At 37.2% G+C, this 14,736-nt stretch overlaps 1 protein-coding gene across 1 annotated transcript in view; it reads right to left on the bottom strand.

Moving 5' to 3' along the window:
- The window catches only part of LOC104274418 (adenylate cyclase type 1-like), a gene marked incomplete at its 3' end in the record, with an annotated part of 28,737 nt that extends 16,338 nt beyond the window's left edge, over positions 1-12,399 (bottom strand). The window contains exons 1-3 of the mRNA XM_009870038.1: positions 12,091-12,399; positions 2,059-2,217; positions 645-786 (exon numbers count right to left, since the gene is read on the bottom strand). Of these exons, the coding sequence (XP_009868340.1) occupies positions 645-786; positions 2,059-2,217; positions 12,091-12,257 (468 nt within the window). The remainder of the gene's footprint in view (positions 1-644; positions 787-2,058; positions 2,218-12,090) is intronic.
- Between the last annotated feature and the right edge of the window lie 2,337 nt (positions 12,400-14,736).

Genomic DNA, 14,736 nt, shown 5'->3' with positions numbered 1-14,736 from the left:
ACACAAAGCAGTTTAGCTTCTGCCAAACTGATTTGCCTTTTATCCATGAAGTTTGGCCATGTGACTTTTTGCAGAAACAATTGTTGCCTCTTTTTAACGGGACAGAAATTGTCGCCTCGCTTTTGTAACAGAAATTGTTGCCTCTTGTCCACAACAGGAATTGTTGCCTTTCTCCTTTTAGCACAACACAGAGTACAAGTAAAATGGCATGGGAATATGGGAATGAAAGAGTAAATACTAGAATAACAATAGCCAAGCTGTGAGTATCAATATTCTGAAGCATCCTTTTGAAGGAAGGAGGAAGGGAGGAGTGAATTAAATTTTTGGAGTAACATATCATGTAAGTTCTGATAGAGTGATTATAGAATCTGAATAAAACAAATTTTCCTTTTGGGGAAGTAAAGGGAAAAAAGTTTTATTTTTAAACTTTAAAAGAAAATTGATAATATTTTCTATGTAACGTTCAAAGCTAGCTCTTATAGCATTCCTGCCTCAGTCAAAACCAAAAGATCTAATTTCAAGAGTCCTTGAAGAGCTTTTCAAAATAAGAAGTACCAGTATTGCCTCTGCTTTCAGAATATCACAGAATAGTTGTTAAATTACAAGAACATATCACAGAATAAACTAGAAGTTTTGGAGCTTACCTTCCTGCGATGGGATGGCACAATAAAATACGTTTCAATATTATGTTTCTTCAAGAAACTATTCCGTTCATGACCATATCCTGGTTCTACCTCGTAGTCTCCATTTAGGCACTCCAAGGTGGTCTTTGTAATGTGAACTTTCCTGGAGCGAAAAAACAGACGTTGTTTAAAGCAAAGATACATTACGAGCTAGTTGCTCATTTTTGCTGTAGAAAAATTGTTTTGTCTTTTCAGTCAAATAGAACACATAACTATTTCTATTACATGCATTTTTTAAACTTGAGTTGAGTGAACAGAAATATGACTTTTGACTGTCCAAACACTTGTAGATTTGCCAATTTGCAGAAAGTCTCTGCTGCATATTGCCTGTTGAGTGGCTTTCTTAATTGTTTACCTCACTGTCTGCTTGGAAAAACATCCTGCTGTTTGAAACTTGTGACTTCACACTCCAAATGTCTCCTGTGCATAGAAGAGAAACTTTTCCTGTTCCCTTTCACATCTCTGACTTGTTTCATTTACTTGTTTTGCAGATAGCTTTCTAGTTCACTTTGTTTTGGTAGCACAGCTACCTTTGACACTATTTATGAGTTTTCTTATCCTGACAACTGTATTCACATTTTCTCCTGAAAGACCCTTTATATTGGACATGTCTTCACAGAAGGTATCTGAAAAGTTATTAGTGCTTTCCGCTATCAAACATGCGTTCAGATATTTTTCACTGGAAAGCTTTAAGGTAAGGAACACAGAAAATACGCTGCCAAAGTCATCTAAGGCAGATATACGCAACAAACAGGAGTTCACTCATCTTAACCACAAAACCGAAAAGGTTCCATCGTCTCCCTGTTCCGCAAATCATGATCTTGTAAAAACCCAACAGAGAATGGTAGATCCCAGCCCAAACGTGAGTTGCACACAGAGGCACACTCATGCACCTTTGTGAAAGGACACTGTATGCATTTAAACTGGATCCAAGGCTACCCAAGTAGTACTTAAAATTCCAGAATCTGCCCCATGGATGTGCATAACCAGGTATTTTTTTCTATTGTACGCTACTAGTGTTGGAAATCTTGCCATGTAAACGGAGTAAGGGTTTTACTTCTATAACATGAAATGGTGAAAATCTAGCATTCCTACATTCCTAGCACTGCCTTATTCCTACTCTTCATATCTGAACAGCTTCTAATAAGGATTTCATTTGGAAATGTTTTGATTCTAATCTAAGCTATTACTATTGCAAATATCAAGATCATTTGGAGAATTCCACAGGACAAATCACATAATACATTGGTTGCTCTTACTGAACACAACCCTTCTTATCAATAACAATTACGTTGCAAAAGACTCAAAGAAGGAAATAAATTCTTCACCCACACAGGTTTTTTTTAATTTTTCTACAGTTCTTTCTCAGACTTACCCAGGCAGTCCTCCAGCTTCCATTACATTAGCTAAAGTCACATCATTTGACCAGACATCATATTGCCATTTTCGGAGACCCAGGACCCCACAAAGCACCCTGCCTGTATGCAATCCAACTCTCATGTTGAGATCAACCTCTGTGGCTTCTGCAACAGATCTGGAATAGACAGCAGCATCAGAATATAAGTCCTTAGACAATGATATTGCTCTTGATTTTCTTTTTCACTCCTTCCACCGAAGTTAACATATGTATACGTGAGTGAAGAGAGAGGATCTTTAAGAAATCTCAATAATATATCCAGGTACTGTTCCCTTCCTTCAGTAGTTTCAAACCCCCATTGTAATTCCAAAGAAATAATTTTCTTGGTCATATTTTAATTACTGTCAAAATAAAATTTCTAAATTTCTTAACTTCATACATTAAAGTTTAATTTTCCAGGTTTCAAGGAAACCCAGAAAAGGTTATTTTTTTTTACAATTAATAAAAGGAAAAAAGAAAAAAAAATAAAACAAGTGTAGTAAATGGCTTTGTCATGACAATTCCTTAAGACTATAAGTTTTAGGTTTTATTTGCCACTTTTGCAGTATTTGTTATCACAATCCTACAGAAACTTAGATATTTCAGTGGGAGATAACCAAAGAACTGTAACTCACATAACTGAGAGACAGCCAGCTTAACTCCTGCGCTTTCCTGTTTATCTTGCGTCTCACACACATTTTTTTTATCACAAATGTTCCTTTTTTCCAATGTAGGATGACAAATGACCACATTGTGATTGTTGGAACCAAAATAAAAATTTGAAAATATTGTATTAGGCTTAATTTTAACCTGACATGTACATAAGCAAACACATTTCAACTTTACCATTTCTCCAGACCACTTTCAACTCAGTATTAAAATGGACTGCCTGGCTTCTTCTTTCTACTAAAAATATCTCGTAATATTTCTCCTTATCCTAGCCTTGGGTTTACTGGACGGTGGATTTTTCTATCCCTAATTTTTTTTTATACACACCTCAGTTCACTCATAATTGATCCTATATGGGCTAACTGAATTTCATCATGAAGGAGTTCAATATTAAACACTAAGGAAAAGATTGGTCTTGTAAGACATGACTTTGAGTCACTCAAGACTTGCATTTAATTTCTCTTTTCTTTTACACAGTTCTTTATGACTCAAAGTAATTTTACTCTCTCTCAGTTTTCCATCTGTAATATCAAAATAATACTTTCTTTTCCTTACTCCTTTTGTTTGCAGTGGCTTGATCTCAAGGTAGTAAAACATTTAATTTGTAATTAAAATAATATAATCTGGAAAAAGAGCATAGAATGGACCCCAACACTTCCTCTCTGTGCAGCACAGAGGATTAAAAATAATTAACAAAAGTTATAGTCTGATTTATATTGTCTCAGTTTAGATTTGTCATATTTTCTAAGTTTACCATTTAATTAAGATTATATTTGAATGAAAACCTACTTAGTTAAAAATGAACATTTTTTTTCCCAAGTGTCTCAGACTGTACGTCTTCTTGGATGATACTTATTTAATATTTCATGACATTTTTTTCAACTGATATTTTCATCCTATGCTACTGCTAGGAAGCTGTTGCAACTACAAGTAATCATGCACAGTTGCGCTGCTAAGCATCATTTCCTATGGTGAGACTGAAAGGGCACAGACATATCTAAATTTTCTTGCAGTTTTTGTGAGAAAAGTGGTATGAAGATGTACTAGTTGAGAAGGCAAATGGATAAGCAATGACACCACTACTGTGATCTAAGCAGTTCAAATACCCAGTTTCAGGAGTACCAGACAAAGAAAATGATGAAACTAATATAGTAGTGCAAGAACAGTGATTATAAACACTAACAACTTTCCAGAGCTCCTGGCACAAGAACCACCTGTAACTATGGACCTGCACCTGTAACTTAAATCTAAGCTTCAGAGATTTTCATTGTGTAGCTGAGAAAGGAGGAATTAATTGTCAGAGTCATTATTAAACGCATTTTTTATTCTAGTGTCACAGTAAGAAAGGATTCTTCATTTCTGTAGAATGCGGGACATGCTGTAACTTGCACCCTGCACTGACTTGTGAACACTGAAAAGGAGCCTTGAAGTTAATAGTCTTACACATTATATGCAGAGATAACACCATGCATAAATCTTTGCAGCTCTTTCTGTTAGAGACACCTGGCATTCCACAGTTGAGTTGCAGTCCAAAGAGAGATAATATCAGTGAATAAAAGAAACTGACTAATCAGTGTAAGCGTTGATTTTCATTAGGTTTTTAATTTAATTTTTTTCAGCATATTTAACAGGAGGAGACTTTAAACTGAAGCTCTAGCTATAATTTTCCCTTGATCTGCATTGACCAATACATTTTTTAAAGCATTGTCCCCCTATGCTGGATTTGGAAGAGAGGTCTTTAGGAGGACTTTTCAACCATTTCAGCAGTAGTCACTGTGTTTGTCTCTTGTATGGTTGTACTTGCTTAAATACGTTTAACAGAAAGGGCAGCATAGCTCAAGATGTGAGGTGAGCAGCACAAGAAACCTGGCCTCAATTTAAATAAGGAATTCTGCAGACATGAAGTGCCGAATTATATACCATGTCAGCCATCACTAATGTAAGCAACATGGAGATCTCTTTTGACCCCACAGGGAATCTGGGCATACTACATTTTCAGTCACATTTTATGCAACAGCACAGAAAGGCTTATGCGTAACTTTCTGAAAGATTAAATATTTCCTTGTCCCATTTCTACTCATTGCAATTCAGCTTTCCTTTATTCAGTATCTGTTCCCAGTTGAGCCTCAAAAGTAATTCCAAGGAGTCCTAAATGGACTTGAATGTCACAGGGCTTGTTGTACATGCTGTCTGCTTGACAAAACCTGGAGGAAATGAAAGGAGCTAATAATCCAAGCTACTTAATAATAACTTAACCTTTGTGTCTTCACACGTGGATGTTCAGTGTGCCATTAACAGCCTGACCTTACACCAAGACGATACCTTGCAAGCCAAAGCCCTTCAGGATTTCAACTTGCTTGCTTATTTATATTATCCTGCATAACTTAGTACCTATGTAATTATTTTCATTGGCAAACCTGCAAGTGTGTGAGTCTGTCTATTCACAAATGAATGTTATTTATTTTTAATTTAAAACTGTATATATAAAAGCTCAGGCTAAATGTAAGTGGAAAGAAAGTGAAATTCAGATATTGATAAAGACCACTCCAGACATTTGACCTTGCTTTGTCCCAACTGGCTTGAGAGAGAAGTGGAAATTTCATCTGCTTTTAGAAATCTGAACAGCATAACAAAAAGTAAATTAAATGAGAAGAGAAATACAATAAGGCTGATCACGCTCCTTGTTAAATAAGCTGGAATATATAATGCACCTACGAACCATAAAGCAGAATATGAAAACACTTTATGTTTTGACAAAAGATTTCCAGAAGTAGTCACTTAGTAAAAAAATCTAAATCAAGTAGGCATTTCTACATTTTCCCCAGAAAGTACAGTGTCCTTTCACTATTATTAAATTTGAGTTGGGAAAAAAAGATGAAAAATAGTTCATAAAACTTTTTGAATTTACTTTCAAGATCCGTGTGACCTTTATGCAGTTAATTTCCATGAATATACCTCACTGAACTATGAAAAATGAGAAGTGTTAAGTAATATATAAAGAATAGACTTCAAATACAAAATCAGAGCTGTACCACAATAATATTCCCAAACAACATCAGCATTTGTGCACTAAAATATCACATGTTGATGATGCATTTTAAATTATAAATATATCTCTGAAAAAAATACCAGCACTTCACAAACAGACCATGAACAAGAAAAAGAAAATAAGTTTCTCAAATAAATTATTCATTATAACTTACTCTCTCCTAGGTTCAGACATAATACACTCAAAAGTTTTCCAAATGTTAACACAAAAGTAAGCCCAGAAACAAATGGAAATTGAAAAATATTTTCTTTTTAAACTAGAAGCAAGCAGAGTCTGTTTGACTAATAAGTTAACCATCTACCCTGACAGCTCAAGTATCCTACCAAGCCTTTAAATTTTAGTTCTCCCTTAGCTACAAATATTTTGTGTGCTGCTACAAACCATCAGTCATTTAGATCATCTGCAGAACAGCCATAGATCTGTGCTGCATTTGAAGTTAAAAACCAAAAGCTCTGCATCCCATTTCTTATAAGTATCTTCACATAAATAGATGTTTACTGGTTAAATTCATAGACAAGATTTTTGGTTTAGTTACATATGTCTGCTTTTCACGTACACGTGGTTTTAAGATAAGTGTGCCTTTTCATTTTGCATGTGTCCCTAAATAATTCTGTGTCAGTTCCATTTCAACTACACCAGGACCTGGCCAGTCCATGGATGTTAATGACAAAGACTATCTTTTTGTGGACTGCTCTGTCAGCCTGGCAGGCTGCTGGCCATGTCCTATAGCACCAAGTAGCACCCGTATTATGTGAGGCTCCCTCGCCCTCTCACTGAGTTGTCTTCCTACAGCAGAGGCCGTGTCAGGTCTCTCAGGCCATCAAATTTTGTTGTTTGAAAACCTTAGCTATCATCTTTCTCTAGGTCAGGTCAGATTAGGCTATTTATTTTGGTCTGATGGCTTCAGCAGTCAAGAGGCTCACTTTGACAAAAGTGCAAGCTTAATAAGCTTTCATCAATGGTAGACAGTTTTCTTCACTGCTGAAAATGCAATTGCTGGTTCTCACTCTTGCCAGTGCAATCTTTTCCAGGCCTGGAACTCTGGAGGACCAGGGCAAAAGCATGAACAGTGTTGACATCAGGAAAGTTAGTGCTTCTGTCTTCTTCCTCAGACAAAAGACCACACAGGAAAATTTGACATTTCAGCTGGGATTCCTCAAACCAGCTGCTGCAGTTCCTCCCCCTTCCCCAGAGCTCCTGGGCAGTCAGTGACCAAAAGCATAGGAAGAAGACAGCTCAAGCATCAACCTCCACATGTCCCATGAAACCAAGCAGCAATGTGCAGGTACAAAATCAGTCTTACATGGATGACTGGTGAAGTCATCCATATTAGGTAGAGTCATCCATATGGGATAAACTCATCTATGTGTCACAGAGAAAAGCTGACAGACTCCACTGCAATACCCAGATTTCAAGAAGCAAAGGTTCATGGACACTTTCCTTCATACCTCTTCAAATCCCACTTACACTATGAACATTCAATCCAGGGGACTGGATTGAACCCAGTAGGCCTCTTCTTCCTCCAAAGCAATATGTAAAGGTTCAATTGCCGCTGCTGTGATCTACAGATGTTCTCCTACTGTGCCACGCTATCTGTTAATGCAGACACAGCCAGTGATGTAGGCAGTGGTGAAATTCCCTCTGTGTGAGTACTAAAATGGCATCCTAGTCAGATGTCAAGAGGAGTATCATGAAAATGTACTGTTTATGTGATGATGCGAATGATTACAGGATCTCATTACACTTTTGACAAGTTTATGAACGTTAATCCTGGTATTTTGGCTGAGTCCCAAATCTAGTATTTATATCCTGCTCACCCAGATTCCCTCCTCATTTCCAACTGGAAACATTGCAGTTCACTTCTTGCCCTGTGGCGTTAGCAAGTGCATTTAAATAACTCCCTCATTTCATCACATTTCATCTCCTAAGAGGTTACATTTCTGTCCTGAGCAACCACTTGTATAATAAAATTTCTATAAATTGGTGAAGTGCTCTGTAAGGAATATCAAACTGTTATTAAAAAATGCATAAAACTGCCCACATAATGCTAGCCTAGACCAGAATTCTAGCCAATTTGAGAGAGAGAGAGAAAGAAGAGCTCGGGTAGCTGGGCAAAAGCTTTTCTACATGGCAATTAGCTAACAAATATATCTACTTAGAAGGTAAAATGTTGTAGTAAATAGAGTGGAACTTTCAAATGTGGCAAGCAAATTAAATAAGGTCAGGAGCATACTTGGCCTAACACACTGTTCAAAACCAAGGTGAGGACATCTGCCACATTAGAGCAACATCTGGCACATAAGAGGCACTAATGAACATGATCATTTTAATTATATTACTAACAAAAAGCTGTCTGTTAAAACCCACCTGATGAAAGCAACATGGTTGTGTCCAACACTTAACTCCTACTTAAATACTGCCATGACAGTTTAAGCAACTCTGAAGTAGAACAAACACCTGGTCTGTACTGAGGCACTGACAAAAATCACTGGCAGCAGAAATTCTTTGGGGATAGAACTGGAATATAACACTACCTGTATTGCTGTGGGATTTTTAAGAAAAAAAATAAAATCCTTCCATAATGATTCTGGTCTGACTTTAACTGCACTTTGAAAAAACACTTTGTAGAAGGCAGATGAAACTGTGAAAATTTTAAGTGCTTTATAATGTTCTTTGAAAATTACCCTGAAAATCTCAACCTACATATAATGAAGCAACATTCTTAGATGATACATGCAGCACCATATTCTAGGATACTTTTATAACAGTTAGACAGAACATGAAGAGAATAGAAACTATCAGTATATATGAAGTCACTGCAATGTTCAACTCAGTCAAATCACAGAGCCATCAACCAGCCACTAGAAGTTTCTACTCCTTGGTTTCCTGGAAAAAAACTCACATCTCAGTGGTACATATCTCTGGGACAGGCACTTTTGGCAGTTACATCAGCTGAATCACAATTCCAGTGATTTTATTTATCCCAAGTAACATAACAAAACTGTCACTAGGGACGACAATTTCTAAGGATAATTTTACAATGCCAAGACCTGATTTCTGCAGTAAAATGAATACTTTTAGAAGACTACAAGCTGGCATACAACTCTGCATGAAAAGGGGAAGTTTAAAAACAAAAGTGATTTTGCATCTCATGGGAATGATAATCTAACAATCACCTAACAATTATCTAATAATCATCTACAGAAAATTAAATATTGCATTCCAACTTTATCATCATAAGCTCTTCACTTCTCCTTTTCATTTTCTTAATGCATTTTCAAAAAAATTAATCTGGTGAATTCATCTTCTACCTTTATCTCCGTGAAGAAGTGAAAGGTTTTGTGCTAATCTTCAGCAGAATCTGTTTTCCCAGTTTGAAGTTCTTTATGCAGTTGGCTTAGCCACATGTTTCTGTCAACAAAAGAACCTCGCCCAGAATCCAACAATACCTGAACAGATGCTCCACTTGCACTTAAAGAAAAAGAATAGTACTGCCATCAAAGACAATGGTACCTGGAAAGCACCATCTTCCTGTTTCCTAACATAGGCAGAAAAGGCACATGCACTTAACTAAGAGAAGAAATATGCATTGAGCCTGGTTCTTACAGGACTTACTCACACTACTAGTTACTCACTGAAAAAAAATAAATAGAATTAATTAATTGTGCTTACGTACAAAGGATTCCAAACAGGTCTCTAGCCACTCAACAATAAATATAAATAAAACTGGCACTGTCTTACAATCTTGCCTCTTCTCCATCTTGCCCTCTCACCATGCTCTGACTATTGATTACACTAAAGACTTACAACTAAATAGGTCTAGATAATGCACAATATCAAACTAGAATTACGGATTTGCTGATCCTGAAAGGGGCCTCTGGAAAACCTCTAGACTAGTCCTCCTACTCAAAGCAAGGTCAGCTACACAAGGTTGCCCAGGACTGTGTCCAGCTGGGTTTTAAATCTCTCCAAGGATGTAAACTCCACAACCTTCCAGTGCAACCTCTCCATTATCTGACCACCTCCACAGTAGAAAGTTCTTTATTCTATGTAATGGATTTTGTTGTATTTCAGTTTATGCCCATTTCTACTTGCCTTGACACTGGATACCATCAAGAAAAGCTTGGCTTTGCCCTCTTCACACCCTCCCGCCAGGTATATGTATGCCTTGATTGGTAAGATTCCCCCTGAGCCTTTTCTTTACTAGGCTGAACAGACACAGTTCATTCCTTCCTTTTTAATTCAACTCCTTTTTTAAGTTTACATTATCATGACAGAAGCCAATAAATGATACCATGTTTAATTTCTAATATTAGTAAAACCGAAACATTCAAAAAAGGAAAGTTCAGACAGTTAGATCACTGCCTTATTTGTATTCATGAAACACAGCACAACTATATGAAACACAGCATAACTAATAAATTAAAGATTAATGCTAGGTTTAAAACAAGATGACAGCATCATCTACTGCTTTTCAGAGATTTAAAAAATAACACACATATACATAAATTGCAGATTTAGGATATTCTTTTAGGATTTTATAGTATCAGAGACTATCATTTATTATCATAGATTACAAAGTCTTTTATCAATTTTACAATGCTTACAAAGACTACGAACCTGCATTGAATGAGGGGGAGAATATGGATTCATTTCACCACGTCTTCACACTCTGAGAGATTTTATAAATTAACATTATAATAAAAACACATGGATTGATCTAGAAATGAGAATCCCCATGTGTTGCCTGATCTAGTCGAGAGGTGGCATCCCTGGCAACAGGGTCCCTTCCAGTCTAGGCCATTCTATGATTCTATGATTTGCGTTAAGTACTTCTTTCCTTTCTCCTATGCTTTCAAATTCTCTGCAAAGAAAGCTCAATGAATACAGGTTCACAGAAAAGTTTAAGGTAGAAATGAAAGCACATAAATGTCTAGTAATGTCCATGTTCCCCTAAGACATTAGCAGGGTTTAAACAACTTGCCATTACTTCCACAGAGATGAACTCAACTCTCTTGACCAAAACTTACAGAGAAATCTGTCAGAAGACCATAATACATTTTTCTACAACACCAAGACTCTCCAGAAATGAGCAGAATTTGATTTTGGAAAAAAAACTTGTTGTATGTGTACATAAATATCCTCACATACAAATGGAAGACATGAAATATATGGTGTGGCAACAGCTTTACTAGAAACAATAAAGAATGTGAAATATTCCAAATAAAAAATGCCTAAGTTGAATTCATAAGCCTTATGTTTCCTTATTTTATTTTTTTTCTTTATTCAATCATTTACTCTTAATTTTGAGTGTACACTGTGGTCTATTCACCTTCACAGACAAGGCAGGTCTTCTCTGTGTACAACGTTAAAACTTGAAGATTAAGTCAACTCCATAGTCCTACCAGTCCAGCTGACAACAGTGAGAAAGAGTAACTGGCTACTGGAAACAGTGGCCAAATCCTTTCAAACATAGAACAGGCTAAGGCCTCTGACATGACACACTTGTGCAAGCTCATTCCAAATGTAATAGCACCATGCTGACCAGCATTTATTTACATTCAGAATTAATACAGGTGTGCACTCCTTTCCATAGCCTCTATATAAAACACATGCACACACAGAGGAATACAGTATTTTCCCATCTTTATCCCTCCTATATAAAGAAATAGATCTCCAGCTCTTGCTAAAAGATCATTCACAGTACTCTCACATTCAAATTTTTGCTTTGGTAAAATAATGATCAATGCAGAGCTCTCAAGCACAAGAAAAATTATTCTGATGAGCAAGACGAATTTCAGATTACATTTCTGAAAAGCAGAATAAATTAAAGGTTTAAACATGACATACAGAAAGCAGAAATCATCAAGCTATCATTCTGAGAATAAACACATATACAACATACATACATCAGGCTTAGCTTTGAGTTTACATACTAGTGTGAGAAATAAGCAGTGTTTATCACTGTAAAACAAGAAATTTGACTCCTTTTTCATGCCAAATGACAATAGGAATAACATTATTTCCTTGTATCTTTCTGTCCCCTAATCACTACGTGTATGTGTCTCTGTGTACTTGTGCACTTTTTCCTCACAGCAATTAAATAGAGTGGAAAATCAATTTCTAGAATAGGATCCTTCCTAAAATCAGGATCCTGTGACCTGTATGCAGCAGTGTGAATTGACAGGTGAGCAGCGCTAGCAGACACTGACGCTTTTCTGAGAACACACTTTCTGAATGCCATAGGAAGTCCTGTAGCACTCCTGTTCAGGTTCACCATGCACAGTACTTACGTGATGGTGTCAATCATATCCAGTCCCATTTCAACACAGCAATGGGCATGATCTGTTTTGGGCTGGGTCAATCCTGATACACAGTAGTAACAGTCCCCTAGGATTTTTATTCTTCTGCAGTGGTTTTCCTTTAATAAAAACAGAATGAGAAAAGTTTTACTATTCATATGAATATTCCAATATTTACAGAATAAAATCTTCTCCAACACTATGCAATCATTCAGGGAATCCTTCTGTGGTCAAATGAAGTAATCCATAGTTCATGAAATCTGTGTTCCCTGTACAGACAGATGACATCCACATATTTGTGTATTTATTTATTTGTAAGTACACACATGTGTTGAGAGTAGCCCTGAAGAGAAGGATTTAGGGGTGTTGATAGATGAGAAGCTCAACATGAGTCGGCAGTGTGCTCATGCAGCCCAGGCGGCCAACCGCATCCTAGGATATATCAAGAGAAGCGTGGTCAGCTGGTCAAGAGAGGAGATTCTCCCCTTTTACTCTGCTCTTGTGAGACCCCACCTTGAATACTGCGTCCAGTTGTGGTCCCCCCCCCATAACAGGGACGTGGATCTGTTGGAGCGTGTTCAGAGGAGGGCCACAAGGATGATGCTATGAGGACAGTCTGCGTGAGCTGGGATTATTCAGTCTGGAAAAGAGAAGACTTCGGGAGGACCTAATAGCTGCCTTCCAATACCCAAAGGGAACCTACAGGACAGCTGGGGAAGGACTTTTTACAAGAGTGTCCACTGATAGGACAAGGGGAAATGGGTTTAAGTTGAAGGAGAATAGATTTAGACTGGATCTTAAGAAGAAGTGAGGGTGGCAAGACTTTGGAATAAATTGCCCAGAGATGTTGTGGCTGCCCCCTCCCTGGAGGTGTTCAAGGCCAAGTTGGATGGAGCCTTGAGTAGCTGATCTAGTTGAGAGGCATCCCTGCCCATGACAGGGAGGTTGGACTAGATGATCTCTAAGGTGCCTTCCAGCCTAGGCCACTCTATGATTCTATGATTCTATGATTCTATGATTCTATATATACCATGGAGCAGCTGCCTGGTTCAACACACATAGGGTAACACTGCTTAAACCTATAGTTCTGAATAAATATTATTCCCTCGCCTTCACATTAAGTCAGTACGAATTCAAGATTTGCAGTGAGACTTCATTTTTCTATGAATGCAAACCAAAGGACTGAAGCCAAACTACTACCAAATATCAGGAAGTATTTGTATTCTGAGAAGTTTTTTGTTTCGAACCTGGTTCCAACTTACTAGGAAAGATGATGTATTTATCTCCAAACGTACACACATCTGTGCATTATCAATTCATAAATCATAATTTAGAGTACAGCATGATCAATGTAAATATGATGTACCTACAGATCAGAAGATGCAGGCAGTCTGCATTACCATCAAATTTATGTCCTGTTTGCATACAGTTCAATTTCTACTGGCTAATTTCTCCCATTTTGGAAAACCATTGATGGCACATTACAATTGCTACATTGGTCTGTGTAGGAAGTTCACTTCTAAATAGTGAGCATGTAACGAAATGCCTTTAACAAAGCAGTGCCTTTCACTAATAACCTACAAGGAGACATGAAGAGATTATGGCATCCCTTGCAGCTGAACTATGGAAACTTCTACCCATTCAGAAAAGCACAGAAAAGTAAAAAACCTGATTAAATGAATCCATCTTGCACAGCTGGGACTATGCCAGTAAGTGTTGTGCAAAATAAGCTGTTGTGAATATGATGAGAGAGGATTAATAAAAATCTGATTCCTCCCCCAAGAATATGCTGTACAGACGCGACTTCAGTGGCACAGAAAGACAAAAGAAAAAAACAGAAGGGGAGGGCAGGGATGGGGGAATATAAAATTTCTGAAAAAAAAATGACCTAATCACACTGGTTCAGCTTCTCAAAAAGGAACATACTCTCATCTAGTCTATGAGAATCAAAGACTTTCTGAGCTGCCCATGTGCTCCACATCAGTACCCATATTCCAGCCCAGAAGCAACAGTTGTGCCTACAGTGATCCCTTTAACATGTCATATCCTAGCACTCAGGGCTTGTTATTCCAGCTGCAGGCATTCCCACACCTATCTTCTCTACAAACATTTCAGAGTACTGAACAAGTATTATAAAATGGGAATTGCCTCTGCTCAGGCATGGAAGAAGGCACGTTAACACTGCAAAAAAAAGTGGTTTGGCTACTTTTCATAAACTAAGGAAGTGGTGAATTCAGATCTCGAATCAAAGAAGAAAACCATCTTTGGGGGTATGCTAACTAGCAGAAAAGATGTTTCTAAGAGTGACTAACATTTCTTCTGCTACACAGCAGGATTTTAAATATACCACTAAATATCTTTGCTAATAGATATATTTTAATGAATGGAATTATTCTAGAACATTATCACCAGGGCCTTAGTGTATTCCCATGGCCTATAGCTGGAAAATGCCTCACCAATTTTACTTAAAGTTTTGAATGAGTATTTTGAGATTCTTGGCTAAATGGCATCATATAAGTAAAATAATTATTGATGCACACAGAGTAATATGCAGACCTCAAAATCTATACTGACAAAAACAAGACCTTCCAACCCAAGGTTTTTGGACAGAAACCACTAAGTTTTTTAATACAACCT

This window comes from Apaloderma vittatum, unplaced genomic scaffold, assembly GCF_000703405.1.
Source record: "Apaloderma vittatum isolate BGI_N311 unplaced genomic scaffold, ASM70340v1 scaffold16205, whole genome shotgun sequence".
Taxonomy (NCBI): Eukaryota; Metazoa; Chordata; class Aves; order Trogoniformes; family Trogonidae; genus Apaloderma; species Apaloderma vittatum.
This window is presented reverse-complemented; position numbering and strand designations above follow the sequence as displayed.